The sequence below is a fragment of the Sus scrofa genome, chromosome 9 (genome assembly GCF_054392235.1).
Source record: "Sus scrofa isolate SSC_HxYL_T2T_F1_AM1 chromosome 9, Sscrofa_HxYL_maternal_Yorkshire_Landrace_v2.0, whole genome shotgun sequence".
Lineage (NCBI taxonomy): Eukaryota > Metazoa > Chordata > Mammalia > Artiodactyla > Suidae > Sus > Sus scrofa.
In genome coordinates, this window is record NC_139391.1 from 77162481 (window position 1) to 77178975 (window position 16495).

The 16495-nt window shown below is 40.5% G+C and overlaps 2 protein-coding genes across 3 annotated transcripts in view; both read right to left on the minus strand.

Moving 5' to 3' along the window:
* FAM133B (family with sequence similarity 133 member B) overlaps positions 1-10286 on the minus strand; it is a 32598-nt gene extending 22312 nt beyond the window's left edge. Inside the window, exons 1-2 of one of the 2 annotated variants that reach the window (XM_005667601.4) lie at positions 10181-10286; positions 1768-1865 (exon numbers count right to left, since the gene is read on the minus strand). In XM_005667601.4, coding sequence (XP_005667658.1) covers positions 1768-1865; positions 10181-10204 — 122 coding nt within the window. In that variant the 5' untranslated portion in view covers positions 10205-10286. Of the gene's footprint in view, positions 1-1767; positions 1866-9536; positions 10030-10180 lie in introns of those variants that run through there. The other variant, XM_013979689.3, reaches the window with a different exon arrangement.
* LOC146399995 (uncharacterized) lies at positions 4136-10286 on the minus strand. The gene is made up of 2 exons (XM_084977004.1): positions 5259-10286; positions 4136-4677 (listed from the first exon to the last, which is right to left on the minus strand). The coding sequence occupies exon 1, from the start codon at positions 10155-10157 to the stop codon at positions 9834-9836; it is 324 nt and encodes a 107-aa protein (XP_084833130.1). The 5' UTR covers positions 10158-10286; the 3' UTR covers positions 4136-4677; positions 5259-9833.
* Positions 10287-16495: the final 6209 nt, after the last annotated feature.

Below are 16495 nucleotides of genomic sequence, written 5' to 3' on the forward strand. Positions count from 1 at the left end.
AGTGCTGCCTGTCACATCAGTAAGCAAATGATGTTTCAGCCATCAAGCCATCACATCACAGCTGCCCTGACAGTGAGTCCCAAGGGAACTCAGGATGGAAACAGGATGCTAGCCATCCAGCAGCAGTTAGCTGCTGCAGCCACCCCCAAGGTGCACCCTGAGGAGACTCAGGATGAGAAAGCATAGGATGCTGAGGTGCATATCAAAGGAAAGACTTCAGAGAATCCAAACTCTGCCATCTTCCCATACGTAGAAAAGTGCTAAATTCCTTTATTGGAAATATCTTAACAGTAAACTTTTGATATTCCAATGATCTGGTCTTTGTTGCAAAAACTGCTCTATCTCCTGGCTCCTTCCTTACCTTTTTGGAGCAGTCCCTCAGAGCTATCTGAGAAGCTGTGTCCCAGGTTCAAGTCTGCAGTTTTGTCTACCAAATAAAACATAATTCTCATTTTTTTTTTTTTTTTTTTTTTGGAGTCAACAAGGACCTCTGACCACACATGTAATCTACTTGCTTAAGCAATTCCCACTGTGGCACAGCAGAAACAAATCTGACCAGTATCCATGAGGATGCAGGTTCTATCCCTGGCCCTGCTCAGTGGGTATAGGATCTGGCATAGCTGTGAGCCATGGTGTAGGCCAGCAGCTACAGCTCTGACCCCTAGACTAGGAACTTCCATATGCCATGGGTGCAGCCCTTAACAAAAAAACAAAACAAAAAAAAAAACAAAATAAAAGTTCATCCCTTCTTCGCAATTTTAAAAATACAATATGCTTTGTCTTGGGATAATTTATTTTCTGGTATGCTGCAGCAGTAAACAATAGCACTCACAAACATTTTCAGGTGCAGACACAGCTTACTATGTATTTAATGCAAAGGAAGGGTTCCCTGCTACATGTAAGCACATCTTTCAACCATGGTTGCCCAGATCTCAGGGGTCCTTAGAAGGAGTCCAAAGCTAACAACTTTGAAGCTTGTCGTCTTACATTACCTCAGAAGGATGAGAATTTAATAATAAGACATACTAAAAAATAATAACATTGGTGCTATGATACTTCATTTAGAAACGATCAGAACCACTCGACAAGGGCAAAACAAAACCATTTAAATCAAAAATTTTACAATGGGGAATTCTAACTCATTGTAAAGCCAACAGATAAAACTAGAAACAAGGCCCAACATCTTTCTCAACACAGTTACACCTCGAGGAAAGGCAAAATTATTCAAACCTACATTTTTTTTTTTAATTATTTTTATTTTTTTTAGGGTCACACTTGTGGCACATGGAAGTTCCCAGGCTGGGGGTCCAACTGGAACTACAGTTGCCAGCCACAGCCACAACCACACCAGATCCAAGCCGTGTCTGCGACCTACACCACAGCTCACGGCAACACCAGATCATTAATTCTCTGAGTGAGGCCAGGGATTGAACCCACAATCTCATGGTTCCTAGTCAGATTTGTTTCTGCTGCATCATGATGGGAACTCCTAAACCTACCATTTTAAATAGCTTAGAATACTGCAAGGTTAGGGTTTCTTTTAGAAGATAGACACCTGCTTGGCATAAAAGTTCTCTAGCAGTACTGTAGCTATATTGTGTGATGGGTTCTCAAATGTGTTTTGTACATTCAAAAGAAAGCACATACAAATACGACTTCAAAAAATTACATTATCTATCAACTGTCTGGCAATCGATAAAAGCTATAATGATAATGTTTAAAAAGTTTATGAAACCCTTATGAATAAGTAAGTTGTTTCACAAATACCAGGTAGGCCTTGGTCGATTCAGATAATCTTGGATCGTTGGACCTGAAGACTGGATTGGACCCCTTGATCTGGCCATTGCTATCGGGTTCATATAGGCCTTGAGGAAAAAACAAAAATTAACTCCATTAAGACAACCACTGAAAATGTAACAGTTCAAATGCTTACTCATCAAGCAATCTTTATCATAAAAGCATAAAATGTCCATCTAAACCCATAACAATCTGACTAATCCACTTTCCATCACAAAAATAAATTAAATAGCTCTATTAAGTCTCACACGTTTGGAGACAAGTAATACTACTTCACAGGAAATGTGTTTCAACCAGAGATTTGATAAAATAATAATGATACCTCTTCCTTACTGTAAAATGGCTTGACAGTGCTTTTTCCTAAAGCTCAATAAAGTTCTCAGGGTAATAATACTATGCTCAATGGTAAATGAAGAACCTTGGTTTCAAAGAAGTTAAAAACCTAACTCTAAATTCATTGCTTATTCTACTATATCTTGTATCTCAGAAAATATCATGCCATGCTGACAGCAATTTTATATGCAAATCCTTAATATCAAAAATTAAATTATACAAGGCCAAAAAAAGAAAAAATAAACAAGACTTCATCAAAATTAAAAACATTTGTGCATCAAATAACATTATCAAAAGACTGAAAAGACTATTCACAGATGGAAGAAAATATCTGTAAATCATGTATCTGATAAGGGTTAATATCCAAAATGCATGAAGAACCCTAAATTTCAACAACAAAAAACCCAAACGATCCAACTCAAAAATGTGCAAAGGACTCAAAAATTTCTCCAAAGAAGATATACAAATGTCCAACATGCACATGGAAAGATAATCAGTGTTACTAGTCATTAGGGCAATGCAAATCAAAACAAGATGCCACATCATACATATCAGAATGGCTATTTTCAAAACCAGGAAATAACAAGAATTCCTGTTGTGGCTCAGCAGATTAAGAACCCAACGTTGCCTCTGGTAGAATGTAGGTTCAATCCCCATCATCGATCAGTGGCTTAAGGACCTGGCTTTGCACAAGGTGCAGCGTAGGTCTCAGTTGTAGCTCCAATTCAACCCCTGGCCAGGCAACTTCATATGCTGCAGGTGCAGCTGTTAAAAAAAGAAAGAACAAGCATTGCTAAGGATGTGAAGAAACTGGGACCCTTAAGCATCGCTGGTGAGACTAAAAAATGGTGCAGCTGTTTTGGAAAAGTTTTTGGTGGTCCCTCAAAATGTTAAACACAGAACTGCCATATGATCCAAAAATCCCACCTCGAAGTAGAAATGAAAAAGAACTGAAAGCAGGGGCTCAAACAGATACATGTACATCCATGTTCATAGCAGCATTATTCAAAACAGCCACAAGACGGAAATAATCCAAATGTCATCTATGGACAAATGGATAAACAAAATGTAATATATACATACAATGGACTATTATTCAGTCTTAGAAGGAAGTGAAATTTTGATACATGCTACAATACAGATGAAACTTGAAAGCATACTAAGTGAAATAAGCCAGACACCAGAGACAGATAATATATGATTCAACTGATTTGAGGTACCCAGAATAAGTAAACTCATAGAGACAGAAAGTAAGAGTTTACCAGGGGCTGGGTAATGGGTACACAGCTTCTTGTTTGGGATGATGAAAACAGTCTGGAAACGGATGGTGGTGACAGTTGTTCAACACTGTGAATGTACTTAATGCCGCACTGAACTATACATTAAAGATGGTTAAAATGGTGAATGTTACATGAATATTTTTGCAAAATAAAAAACCCACAAAAATTATGTTATTCTCTGTATTCTCTCTTACCATAGCAGAAAAACACATTTTAGACACTTTTTCCAAAAACATAGACAAAAAAAAGCAGAATGTTTCCCTGTTAACAGTTGTGTCTAGTTATTAGAATTCACTTTGGAACAGATATAAAATTCGGTTTTGAGATCAGTCTCAACCTCTTGATCCTATAACTCAGTTTTCCAAATTTAATTCAAGTCAACAATCATTATAAGAACTCTTGTAGGAGTTCCCACTGTGGCATGGCAGAAACAAATCTGACTAGGAACTATGAGGTTGCGGGTTCAATCCCTGGTCTCACTCAGTGGGTTAAGGATCCGTCATGAGCTGTGGTATAGGTCGCAGATGTGGCTCGGATCTGGAATTGCTATGGCTCTGGCGTAGGCTCCGATTAGGACCCTAGCCTGGGAAACTCCGTATGCCTCAGGTGCGGCCCTAAAAGGACAAAAAACAAACAAAAACCTCTTCTACTTTTTATTTTTATATATAAATGAATCATATTTATTTTTTAAAGATGTAATTTTTTACTTTTTGTTTATATAATGATTTTTATTTTTTCCATTAGTTGGTTTACAGTGTTCTGTCGATTTTCTACTCTACAGCAAAGTGACCCAGTCACACACATATACATACATTCTTTTTCTCACATTATCCTCCATCATACTCCCATCACAAGTGACCAGATATAGCTCCCAGTGCTATACAGCAGGATCTTATTGCTTATCCACTTCAAAGGCAATACTTTGCATCTATTAACCCCAGATTCCCAGTCCATTCCACTCCTTCCCCCTCCCCCTTGGCAACCACAAGTCTGTTCTCCAAGTCCATCAGTTTCTTTTCTGCAGAAAGACTCATTTGTGCCATACATTAGATTCCAGATATAAGTGATACCATATTGTGTTTCTTTATGACTTACTCCACTTAGTATGAAAGTCTTTAGTCCATTCATGTTGCTGCAAATGACATTATTTGACATTATTTTGTTCTTTTTTATGGCTGACTAGTATCGTCTACTTTTTTTTTTTTTTTTTTTTTTTGGTCTTTCTGTCTTTATAGGGCCGCACCCTCAGCATATGGAGGTTCCCAGGCTAGAGGTCTAATCAGAGCTACAGCTGCCAGCCTACACCACAGCCACAGCAATGCCAGATCCTTAACCCATGAGTGGGGCCAGGGATCGAATCCGAAACCTCATGGTTCCTAGTTGGATTGTTTCTGTTGCACCATGACGGGAACTCCGTATCTTCTACTTTTTAAATAAAAAGAATTTGGTTGAAAATGACTATTACCAGGGTTGATGTTAAGGCCTAAAACCTAATACTTAACATGACAAAAGAAGTGAAAGGATACAATGTATTTGTTGCATTTTATTTACAAAATCTTTAAAAATGAGGGAGTTCCCATTGTAGCTCAGCCATTAACAAACCCAACTAGTATCCATGAGAATGAAGGTTCAATCCCTGGCCTCACTCAGTGGGTTAAGGAGCTGGTGTTGCTGTAAGCTATGGTGTACGTCACAGATCCTATTTGCTGTGACTGTGGCATAGGCTGGCAGCTGTAGCTCTGATTCAACCTCTGGCCTGGGAACCTCCAAATGCTGTGGATGTGGCCCTAAAAAAGGACAAAAAATTTAAAAAGTTGAAAAATAAACAAAAATGAAAAAATTTCCCACCTTTATAACAAATATAAGCTAAATATTTCTAGATTTCTCTGGCAGAATAAACAATATAAAACCACTATAAACAACATACTTAGAGCTATTCTCATTCAACTGGACTCTGTTTAATTACCTGACATAAAAATGCTAAAACTTTGGAGATCCCATCATGGCTCAGTGGTTAATGAAGCCAACTAGGAACCATGAGGTTATGGGTTCAGTCCCTGGCCTCATTCAGTGGGTGAAGGATCTGTCATTGCCATAAGCTGTGGTGTAGGTTGCAGACGCAGCTCAGATCCCCAGTTGCTGGGAATCTGGTGTAGGCTGTCGGCTACAGCTCCGACTACACCCCTAGCCTTGGAAGCTCCACCTGCCGTGGGAGCAGCCCTAGAAAAGGCAAAAAAAAAAAAAAAAAAAAAGGCTAAAACTTTAATTTTCTTAAAGGCAGGAATGAATGTTAGCATTCCTAAGGTCAGAGATGTTTACAAAATCAAGGCTACATGTGGATATCGAATGCAACATTGAAGACAGAGGGATACAGTCAGATTTTTTATATCAACTGTTACGGCATCAAATATTTTATTCAACTGCCCCTACTGAGAATTTCAATCAGTTCACGTGGGAATGACAACTAACAGATGCCACAATAGAGTAGTTGTTGGTCCAACCAATGACACTGAAAATCACAATAACCAAAAGCAAATACAATGCACAAGCTAAAATCATCATTTTAAAAACAGGAATATAATATCTATCACCTCATTTCTTTGGTATCAAGCCATAATTTTAGCAGTACTTAACTGTAAAATATTTTAAGTTTCAAATTGTAAGAAGTGTTTATTTCCAAAGTTGTCAGTATATGTGAGGATGTTCAAAACATTATTAAAATAGGAAAAACTGAAAACACCCAAATAGCCATCAAATTAAGATTCATTAAATACATTATATTCCAAAAGTGAAATACTAGGTAACCATTAAAAAGAACAAGGTTGGAATTCCCATCCTGGCTCAGAGGTTAATGAACCTGACTAGTATCCGTGAGGACAGGGGTTCCATCTCTGGCCTTGCTCAGTGGGTTAAGGATCTGGCATTGCCGTGAGCTGTGGTATAGGCAGCAGATGTAGCTCGGATCCTGTGTTGCCATGGTGTAGGCCAGTGGCTACAGCTCTGATTGAACCCCTAGTTTGGGAACCTCCATATGCCATGGGTTTGGCCCTAACAAGACAGTAAATAAATAAAGAAAGAACAAGGTAGATCTATAGCTAGACATGGAAATATGTCTAAGATTTCTCAGGTGAAAAGCAAAATCAAGTTGCCAAAAAAGACATAACCATTTAAACAAATAACTATAATGTAAAAGGAGATGTCCACTTTCATCATTTCACACACTGGAGAAAAAATTTCTTAAAGTAACTTTATAAAACAAAAAAATACTCCATGTAAACATTACTGTAATATTAATAAACAAAATGAGAAAAATTCAACAATACTCCAATTTAGAAAGCTGAATTGTCTTCAAGTAAAAATTCGCAAACAGTATAGCAGCAATTTTTCAATCTAGTCTAAAAAAAATCCTAAACACATTTACATTTTACAGTCTTTAAATACATATTCTAGCATGTATCTTAAAAGTATATTAATATTTTCATGTGTTTTAATGTCTACCGTGAAACTGCATCCCCAGAGTACGGATCAAACTGTCCTACTGCTTACTTCTCAGGGGAATATCAAATAATAAAGTAGTATATTCACATGCTAGGACTATTGTAGACAAATCATGGCATGTATCATCGAGTATACAATAAGGCTTAATTTTCAGGCTTTGGACCATAAACACTATCCTCAGTACACGTAAGTACACTTCAATATCTCCATTGTTTATTTCAATTATAATAGCAATATTTACGAAATACATCCTACAGACTCCTTGCAAAACACTTCTTTGAGTCTGTGCTCAAGACCATTAAGCAACAGTGTTCCTTCACACTATGCACAACAGAAAGGTTTTACAAACAGGAGTTCCCACTGTGGCACAGTGAGTTAAGAATCTGACTGCAGCGGCTCAGGTTGCTGTGGAGGTGTGAGTTCCTGTAGCCATGGTTCATATTCAATCCCTGGCCCGGGAACTTTCACGTGCTGTGTGTGCGGCCATTAAAGACAGAAAAGGAAAGAAAGGAAGATTTTTAAAAACAAAAAAGTAACTGCTTCACAAAGGTAAAGCTCTTTCACTTATAAAGCATCAATGTGAAAAATAATGCTCCTAACGTTAGGGGGTGGGTAGTTCAGCGTCAACCAAAATAAACTGTTTATGACTTAATCACTTGTAATACTGTGACCTTTTAAATCAAACACTTGTATTTATGTATAACTGAACTCTCTGTGGCCCCAAACTGCCCATGAGTTTGGGTAACAGAAAACAATTTGCTTTTGAGACTCTGGATGGCAAATTGGACTCAAGAGAAAAAATATGTGGGCAGGTAGGAAAAGAGCAATGCAGTGAAACCGCTAAGGACAAAACGTGCAGAAGTGCATTTGTTACTTTGATTACCCATTTTTATCTAGAGGATACATCTATTTTAGTAACATTAAAGAACACGAAGGAAACTTCTAGCAAACAGTGGGCACAAAGGGTGACCATCACAAATTTAAAAGCCCTTTACAAATCTCAAGGATTCAAATGTTCAGTGGAAAAAAGAAAAAAAGCTGCTCAAGAATGTACAATATGGAGTGAACCCCAATGTAAACTAAGGACTTCAGGTGAAAGTGATGTGCTGATGCAGGCTCATTAACTGTAACAAACATGCTGCTCAGGTGTAGGAGTTGAAAGCAGGGGTAGCTGATCAGGTATTACCAGCAGTAGCATATGGGAACTCTCTGCACTTTTCTGTTCAATTCTGCCCTGAAACCAAAACAGCTCTATAAAGTAAAGACTCTTTTTAAAAAAAAAAATACTTTCAACCTGAAATTTATGGCTTTTTAGAAAGCAATTCTGTCCTCTTTAAAACTATGATTTTAAACATCAACATAAAAGGAAGAAAGTCTTTATTTTCAGAGGCAAATGTCCATTTTATTTAAAATCAAGTTATGATGTACTGAACTAAATATCAGATGACCCAAGGTATTTTGTGGGTTTTTTTTGGCCCCAGTTTAAACAGTTACATCTTCTCCTTGAGACTGAATTAGAGATCTATGTCTTTTAACTTCTTAATTTCCTCTTTTCCTTTCCACAACCTTTCAAGTGCATTTAAAATGTTACCAGAACACCCTGTGCCACAACAACACAGCAAGTAATAAGTAGAGCGACAGAGCCGCCCAGTTATTATCAAAATGCTCTAACACATAAAGCTAATTTGAAGTTTTTCAAATGTTTTTTAAAAGGATGTTTAAACCAACACTTTTTGCCAGCAAAACAAAACATCTTAGGCCTCTGCATGAAAACTGTACCCAAAGTCCATTGATTTTTAAACACTTAAGGCCTAAGGTCATTAAAACTTAACATCTTAAGCTCCAGCAGACCATTTCAAAACACCATTAAGGTCTGACCTACAGCCAGGAAGAGTAGAAAAAAACATTCCTCAACCTTGTAGTTAAAGTTCACCACTGTGCTTCCTAGACATCCTTGATTATGAGGAATATAATAAAAATTATAAAATTAAAACAAACATTTTGAAGATAGGAAGTATTTCATAAAAGGAAAGCTCCCTGAAGTTCCTGTTGTGGCTCAGCAGATTAAGAACCCAAGTAGTATCCCATGAGGGTGCGAGTTTCATCCCTGGCTTTGCTCAGTGGGTTAAAGATCCAACATTGCTGCAAGCTGCGACGCAGGTCACAGGTGGGCTTCCAATCTGGTCTTGCTGCTCAGTGGTTTAAAACTCTATCACAGCCAAGCCTAAGAAGTATAGGGCTGCAACCTAAGCTTACTGCTAATCTCTTATGTTTACAGCCCATCCAATCTGATTCATAACCTGGACATTCCAAACCAAGTAGTCTATCATCTAGAATCCCTTTCTCCTACCTGCGCCTGACAAAACGCCCTCTGAACTTCGAATCTCCATCAGATAGGATTTCTTACTTCTGCCATCAGTTATTTCTGTGTATCTTTTATCTCATTTGCTACACTAAGAACTTTCACGCCAAGCACTTTCCTGGCCACCTTGCCTTTTGCAGTCTCCACTATTCTGCAAAATTATGAACAGCAATGATCCCCTCTTAATATGAAGAAACTAAGACTCAGAGAAGAAAAGCAACTTTATCCTAGGTCACCCAACTCACGAGGGACTAAACCTGACATACCAGTCTGTGCCTGATTCCAGAGTCATGCCATTCATTCCCACACAGGGCCTAGCAGGGCGCTGGGGCACGAAGCCAAACGTTTCGATCCTGGTTCTCCAACGGGAGCCTGCCTGCCGCTCGAACTGGGCTCGGTGCAGGTTCCCGCACCGCCCCCGCGTAGGGGCCAAGTCTAAGACCTCTGCGCCTCCATCCCACCTGGATGCACACGAGAATGGCGCGGAGATAGGGTGAGCGATCCCGGTGGAGGCCAAGGGAGCAAGTTCTGGTGTCTCCAAGGGCCTCCGACTTTGGACTCATTTATAGGAAGGAACAGGGTACCCTCGCGGCTCTAGAAACTGGGCACTGCTGACCCGAGTCCGGGAAGGAAGGATGCTGGAGAGCACTGCCAGAAGATGCGGCCGGGCAAACGGGGCGTAGAGTAAAAAGAGACAAGAAAGAAAAGGAAAGGGCACAGGGGGCCCAAAGGCGCCAACTGCGTGCGCGGCGCACGCGCGTCTCGGGCCGGTGCGGGTGGAGGGAGCTGGGTCTCCCCGCCCGAGGTCCGAGCGCCGCCGCTCTCAGGCCCAGTTGGGAAGAGCGAGGGGTCCCGTGCTTCTGCCGCCGGGCCCTGTGTCGCCTCATTGTTTCCCCAACAGAGTACTCACCACCCGATTGTCCCGCTTTCCCATGGTGCCGAACCGAGCGCACAGGCAGCCAAGGAGAGACAGCAGGCCAGAAAGGATGCCGAAGCGGGCCGGACGCAGGTCCCTCCGCCAACTCCCCACCCGGTCCGGAGAGCGGCACCGCGAGGACCTGGGGGCCGCGTCTGGCCACAGCGCCACCTACCGCCGCGGAGGAGAGACGGGCGCCCCCGCTTACCCGCGGTTCCCAGGGGTTTTCTGGGGATTCCTGTTCTGTACCATTCACCCGGTACAGCAGCCTCGCCAAGGCAGCTCACTTCCATTTGGCCTTAGATTGCTTTGCCTTCTTCTATTCCTGGTGCATTTAAATCCTCATTCGAGGGGATATAATAATTACTCCAACGCTTATTATGTGCTTAGCATAGTGCATATATTGGGGATAAAATGAGGACCAGGACCCCTCACAGAGCCCATCAGGTTGTGGGCCAGAAGACAGTGCTGTCGTACACATTGCTAAAGAAATTGCCTTTTAGGTGTTCTCGTAGTGGCTCAGCGGTAGCAAACCCCGCTAGTATCCATGAGGACGTGGGTTCAATCCCTGGCCTCCCACAGTGGGTTAAGGATCCAGGGTTGCTGTGGCTGTGGTGTAGGCCAGCAGCTGCAGCTCCCATTCGACCCCTAGCCTGGGAACTTCCATATGCTGCAGGCGCAGCCCTAAACTAAAAAAAAAAAAAAAAAAAAAAAAAAAAAATTTAAATTCACTTCCATTTATCCATCATTCATGCATTCATTTCACACATTTTTCTTTTTTTTCCTTTTTAGCACCGCACCTGCGGCATATGGAGGTTCCCAGGCTAGGGATTGAATTGGAGCTGTAGCCCCAGGCCTATGCCAAAGCAACACCCCAGATCCAAGCGGTGTCTGCAACCTGCACCAGACAGCTCATGGCAATGCTGGAACCCTAACCCACCTGAGCGAGGCCAGGGATGGAACCTGCTTTCTCATGGATACCAGTCAGATTCCTTTCTGCTGAGCCAGGAGGGGAACTCCTCACACTAATTTTTGAACTTTTACTTGGTAATTCATTAACAGTGACTGGAAGCTGGATGTAGCGCAAGACACAAAGCTGATTAAGACATAAGTCCTACCTTCAAAGGGCCTGTTTATAAACTGGTAAGGGAGATAGATGCACTCAGGGCCAATTTTACTGCATGACACGTCATAATAATGTCAGCACAATACTAAAACTTCAAGGGAGATGTTCTGGGCTCCAGAGAAATTGTCATTATATTTATTATTAATGGAGCTGGATAAAGCTGGGCCTATCTCAGCACAATGTCATCAGAAAATAATTGATCCAGGAGTTCCCGTCGTGGCGCAGTGGTTAACGAATCCGACTAGGAACCATGAGGTTGCGGGTTCGGTCCCTGCCCTTGCTCAGTGGGTTAACGATCCGGCGTTGCCGTGAGCTGTGGTGTAGGTTGCAGACGCGGCTTGGATCCCGTATTGCTGTGGCTCTGGTGTAGGCTGGTGGCTACGGCTCTCATTAGACCCCTAGCCTGGGAATCTCCATATGCTGAGGGAGCGGCCCAAAGAAATAACAAAAAGACAAAAAAAAAAAAAAGAAAAAGAAAAAAGAAAATAATTGATCCATTTGGATTTTTTTTCCAGATCCTGGAAAATGGCAATATGGGCTTATATTCAAATATAAGAAAACTCTTTAAAATCATCTTTCCCAATTTCTGTCTCCCTCCCTCCCTCATGCTGCATTGCACAACAGATGATGTCAGCTCCTGTTTTATCTCTTGGAATTTTCCCAGACTCTCAGATGTAGCCGTTGGCGGTTCTATTCCCACTGAAAATTCATTCTCCTTAGTAACCCACTCTGCTTTTTACTGTAAATTGAGCCTCTAAGCTTTCATTTATCTTCCTCCTCCTCCATCACCCTTGACTTAAGTTGGGGATTCTTCAGCCAAAGACAGGCTTCTCTTTGTTATACACAAGAGGAAGAGGAGAATCTGTGAATATTAAGGTTTTTTAATGGCTCATTTATAATGTTGTTAATATTCCAGGAACTTTACAGATATTATTTCCAACACTTCAGCATAAGCATTCTCTGTGGGAGAATATAGTTTTCCTCTTAAGCTCCTTGGCTTCTTACCTTTCACTTCCATTGGCTGGTTATACAGAGTACAGAGATTTTAAAAAATATAATAGTGCTATAGGTCAACAGAAAGGTTTGTATTTTCTGTAAATATCTCTCCCTCTGGCAATGTACACATCCCTTCCTCGATGGAGCACGGATCCCATGGGGGGGACAGAGAAATGGGAAAATAACCTGTAGAAATGATGAAAAAGAAACCCAAAGCTATTGGAAGCTCATCTGAGTGGATTCTATAAAGACTGGGTCAGTCTTGGCCTTCTCAGGGTATAACTCACAGTGACTTAAGATTAAAGAATGCTTTATATAAGCTCTATACAAGCCTGATCTGCTAATAAACAAACTTTCCTTCTAGCTATGGACCTCCACACCCTCCCCAATATTCTAGGCAGAACCAAATGATTACATTCCATTTTTCAGATGAGAAAAACTGAGGCTAAGAGAAGCCAGGTAATTTGCCTCAGTTTCCAGAGCTAGCAAGTGGAGGTGATGGGGATTCAAATGCAGGTGTGTCAACTTGAAAGTATGTGGTTTCCTTACAAACACTGCCTTTGCTGGGGCAGGGAGAACAGAGAAGTGGCATTACAGGCAGACTGTGAAGGTGGACAGACTTCCCTCAGAAGAACTGAAAGGGAAGGACATTCCAAACTTCCAAGAATGATGATTTCATATGGTTCAGCTTATTACATATTTATATGTATGGTATGTCAAGGAAAATTTCTGAAAAGTTTACACTCTACACCTCTAGGGTTGGTTACTTCAAATAGTATTTGTAAGCTGGGGGGCACAGGAATTTTATTTTTCACAGTATCCCCTTCTTTCCTTTTTTTTTTTCTGTCTTGGCCACCCTGTGATATGTGTATTTCCTGGCCCAGGGATCTGAACAGCAGTTGTGATCCATGCCACAGCTGCAGAAATGATCCTTAGCCCATTGTGCCAGGCCAGGGATTGAACCTGAATCCCAGCGCGCCAGAGATGCCACTGATCCTGTAGCATCCCTCTTTTTTTTTCTGATTTGTCTTACTTTATAAAGACTGCCCAGCAAATCATCTCTGTCTCTGATTCCACACTTACTATGTAACTTCTGGGTGTAATTTTGTGGACATATAGAAAAAATAATGCCAGTAAATATCATTATCTTGTGCTCTCTACAAGTATATTTCTCACTGTAAAAAATATAAAGAAATATATTTTTCTTTCTCCAATTTTTTTTTCAGAGCTCCTGCTATGGTGCAATGGGATCGGTAGCACCTTGGGAGTTCTGGGACTCGGGTTCAGTCCTCGGAGGGACACAGTGGGTTAAGGATCCCGTGTTGGTGCTGCTGTGACACAGATTTCGACTTGGCTTGGATATAATCCCTAGCAGAGGAACTCCATATGCCACAGGGCAGCCAAAAATGGGAAAAAAATTATATATATATATATATTTTACATGGATATATATGGATTTTTTTTTCTTTCTAGGGCCTCACCCATGACATATGGAGATTCCCAGGCTAGGGGTCTAATTGGAGCTACAGCTGCTGGCCTACACCACAGCAATGCCATATCCGAGCTGCATCTTCGACCTACACCACAGCTCATGGCTACGCCGGATCCTTAACCCACTGAGCGAGGCCAGGGATCAATCCCGCAACCTCATGGTTCCTAGTTGGATTCATTAACCACTGTGCCACGACGGGAACTCCTATATATGGACTTTTAAAAACGATTTTGAATCATGAAAGTGAAATAGCCATTCATTTTAATTAATTTTCCTTTCAGTAAACCCCTGGTTCAGTACTCTTAATGGACTGAGGCAATAGAAGTGACCAAGTCAAGTGAATCAAAATGGAAAATTTCTGATGTTCATGAGAGTGTCAACTAAAACAATGCGTCATATATAGTTTTACTATAATTCTTGTCTCATTCCATCTCCACTGAGGTGTCTCACAAGCTATAAAAGTTCTTGGCCCATTATTTAAAGTTGGCTTTTGGTAGCACTCAAAGAAAACACCCCTAGTTAAAGTAAACCCAGCTTTGTAGTGATAGAGTATACATATAATAAAATTCACCACTTTAAAATACAGTTTGGTGAATTTTCACAAATGTAGAGAGTCAGGTAATCATCACTTCAATCAAGATATAGAACATATATAGAATCACTTCTCTAAAAAGTTACCTCATGCCTTTCTGCCATTAGTCACCTTCCCTGCCTCCCAGCTGGAAACAACTCATCTGTTTTTGTTACTGTGGTTTTTGCCTTTTCTAGAATTTCATATAAATGGAATCAAAAAGAAGGTATCCTTTTGTGTCTGACTTCTTTCATTTATCGTTATACTTTTCAGATTCAACCCACATTATGGTAATCAACACTCATTCCTTTCTGTAGTGAGTAGTAGTCTGTGGTATTTATGAATCACAATTTTCTTCTTCATTGACCTTTTGATGGACGTTTGGATTGTTTCCAGTTTTTGCCTATCATCAATAAAGCTGCTATGAACATTTATTTATGAGTGTGTGCCCACATGTTTTCATTTCTTTTGAGTAAATACCTAGCAGTGAAGTTGCTGCTCTGATTTTTAAGTGTATGTTTAACTTTTACTCCCAAACTCTTCCCAAAGGGTTGTATCATTTTGCATAAGTCAGTCAATGGTGAGAGTTTCACCAATGCTTGGTGTTGTCAAATTTTACAATTTTAACCATTTTAATAGGTGTATACTGACATCTCATTGTGGTTTTAATTTGCATTTCCCTAATGGCTAATGCCATTTCTCTTTTCAGGTACTTATTTTCCTTCCTTTTTTTCCCCCTGCTAATTTATTCCCCTCTTCCCCTTTGGTAACCATGTTTATTTTCTATGTTTGTGAATCTGTTTCTGTTTTGTAAATAAGTTCACTTGTATTATTTTTTAGATTTCACATACAACTGATATAATAGTTGTCTTTGTCTTACTTCATTTAGTATGATAATCTGTAAGTCCTTCCATGTTGCAGCAAATGGCAATACTCCACTCTTCTTTTGTGGCTGAGCAATATTCCATTGTATGCATATGTGTAACCTAAGCACCAACAGATGAATGGATAACTTTATCCATTCATCTGTTGGTGCTTAGGTTGCTTCCATGTCTTGGCTATTGTGAACAGTGCTGTTATGAACATTGGGTGATTTATCTTTTCTAATTAGTGTTTTTGTCTTTTTTGGCTATATGCCCAGGAGTGGGATTGCTGGATCATATGGTAACTATTTTTGTTAATTTTTTAGGGACCCTAAATACTGTTTTCCATGGTAGCTGCACAAATTTACATTCCCACCAACGGTGTAGCAAGGTTTTTTTCTCCACACCCTCTTTTCTTTTATTCATTTTCTTTGATGAAGTTTCATTTGAAATCTTTTGCTCATTTAAAAAAATGGCATTACTTGGAGTTCCCGGCGTGGTTCAGTGGTTAATGAACCTGACTAGCATCCATGAGGACGCAGGTTTGATTCCTGGCCTTGATCAGGGTTAGGGATCTGGCATGCCGTGAGCTGTGGTGTAGGTCGCAGATGCAGCTCAGATTCTGCATTGCTGTGGCTCTGGCATAGGCTGGAGGCTGCAGCTTTGATTCGACCCCTAGCCTGGGAACCTCCATATGCTGCAAGTGTGGCCCAAAAGGACAAAAAATAAATAAATAAATAAAATAAAAATATTATTATCTGTCTGAGTACCAGTCCTTTGCCAGAATATATTTTGCAATCATTTCCTCCCAATCTGTGGCTTGCTTTTTCATTTCCTTAATGATGTCTCTCAAAGAACAAAACTTTGAAATTTTGAAGTGCCATTTATCCATATTTTTCTATTTGTGTCCTAAGAAGCTTTGGCTTAACCCCAAATCACAAAGCTCTTCTGTTTTCTCCTGCAAGTTTTACAGTTTGAGCTCTTTTGTTCGGGTCCATGATACTTTTTTTTTTTTTTTTTTTGCTTTTTAGGGCCACACCCACGGCATATGGAGGGTCCCAGGCTAGGGGTCCAATTGGAGCTGTAGCCGCTGACCTACATCACAGCCACAGCAACACGGAATCCTAGCTGAGTCTTCGACCCACACCACAGCTCATAGCAATGTTAGATCCTTAACCCACTGATGGAGGCCAGGGATCGAACCTGCATCCTCACAGATGCTAGTCAGGTTCATTAACTGTTGAACTACGACAGGGAACTC

What these genes read in the sequence shown, in the direction of transcription:
- LOC146399995 (XM_084977004.1), bottom strand. Translation starts at nt 10,157, where the DNA reads ATGAGGCGACACAGGGCCCGGCGGCAGAAGCACGGGACCCCTCGCTCT.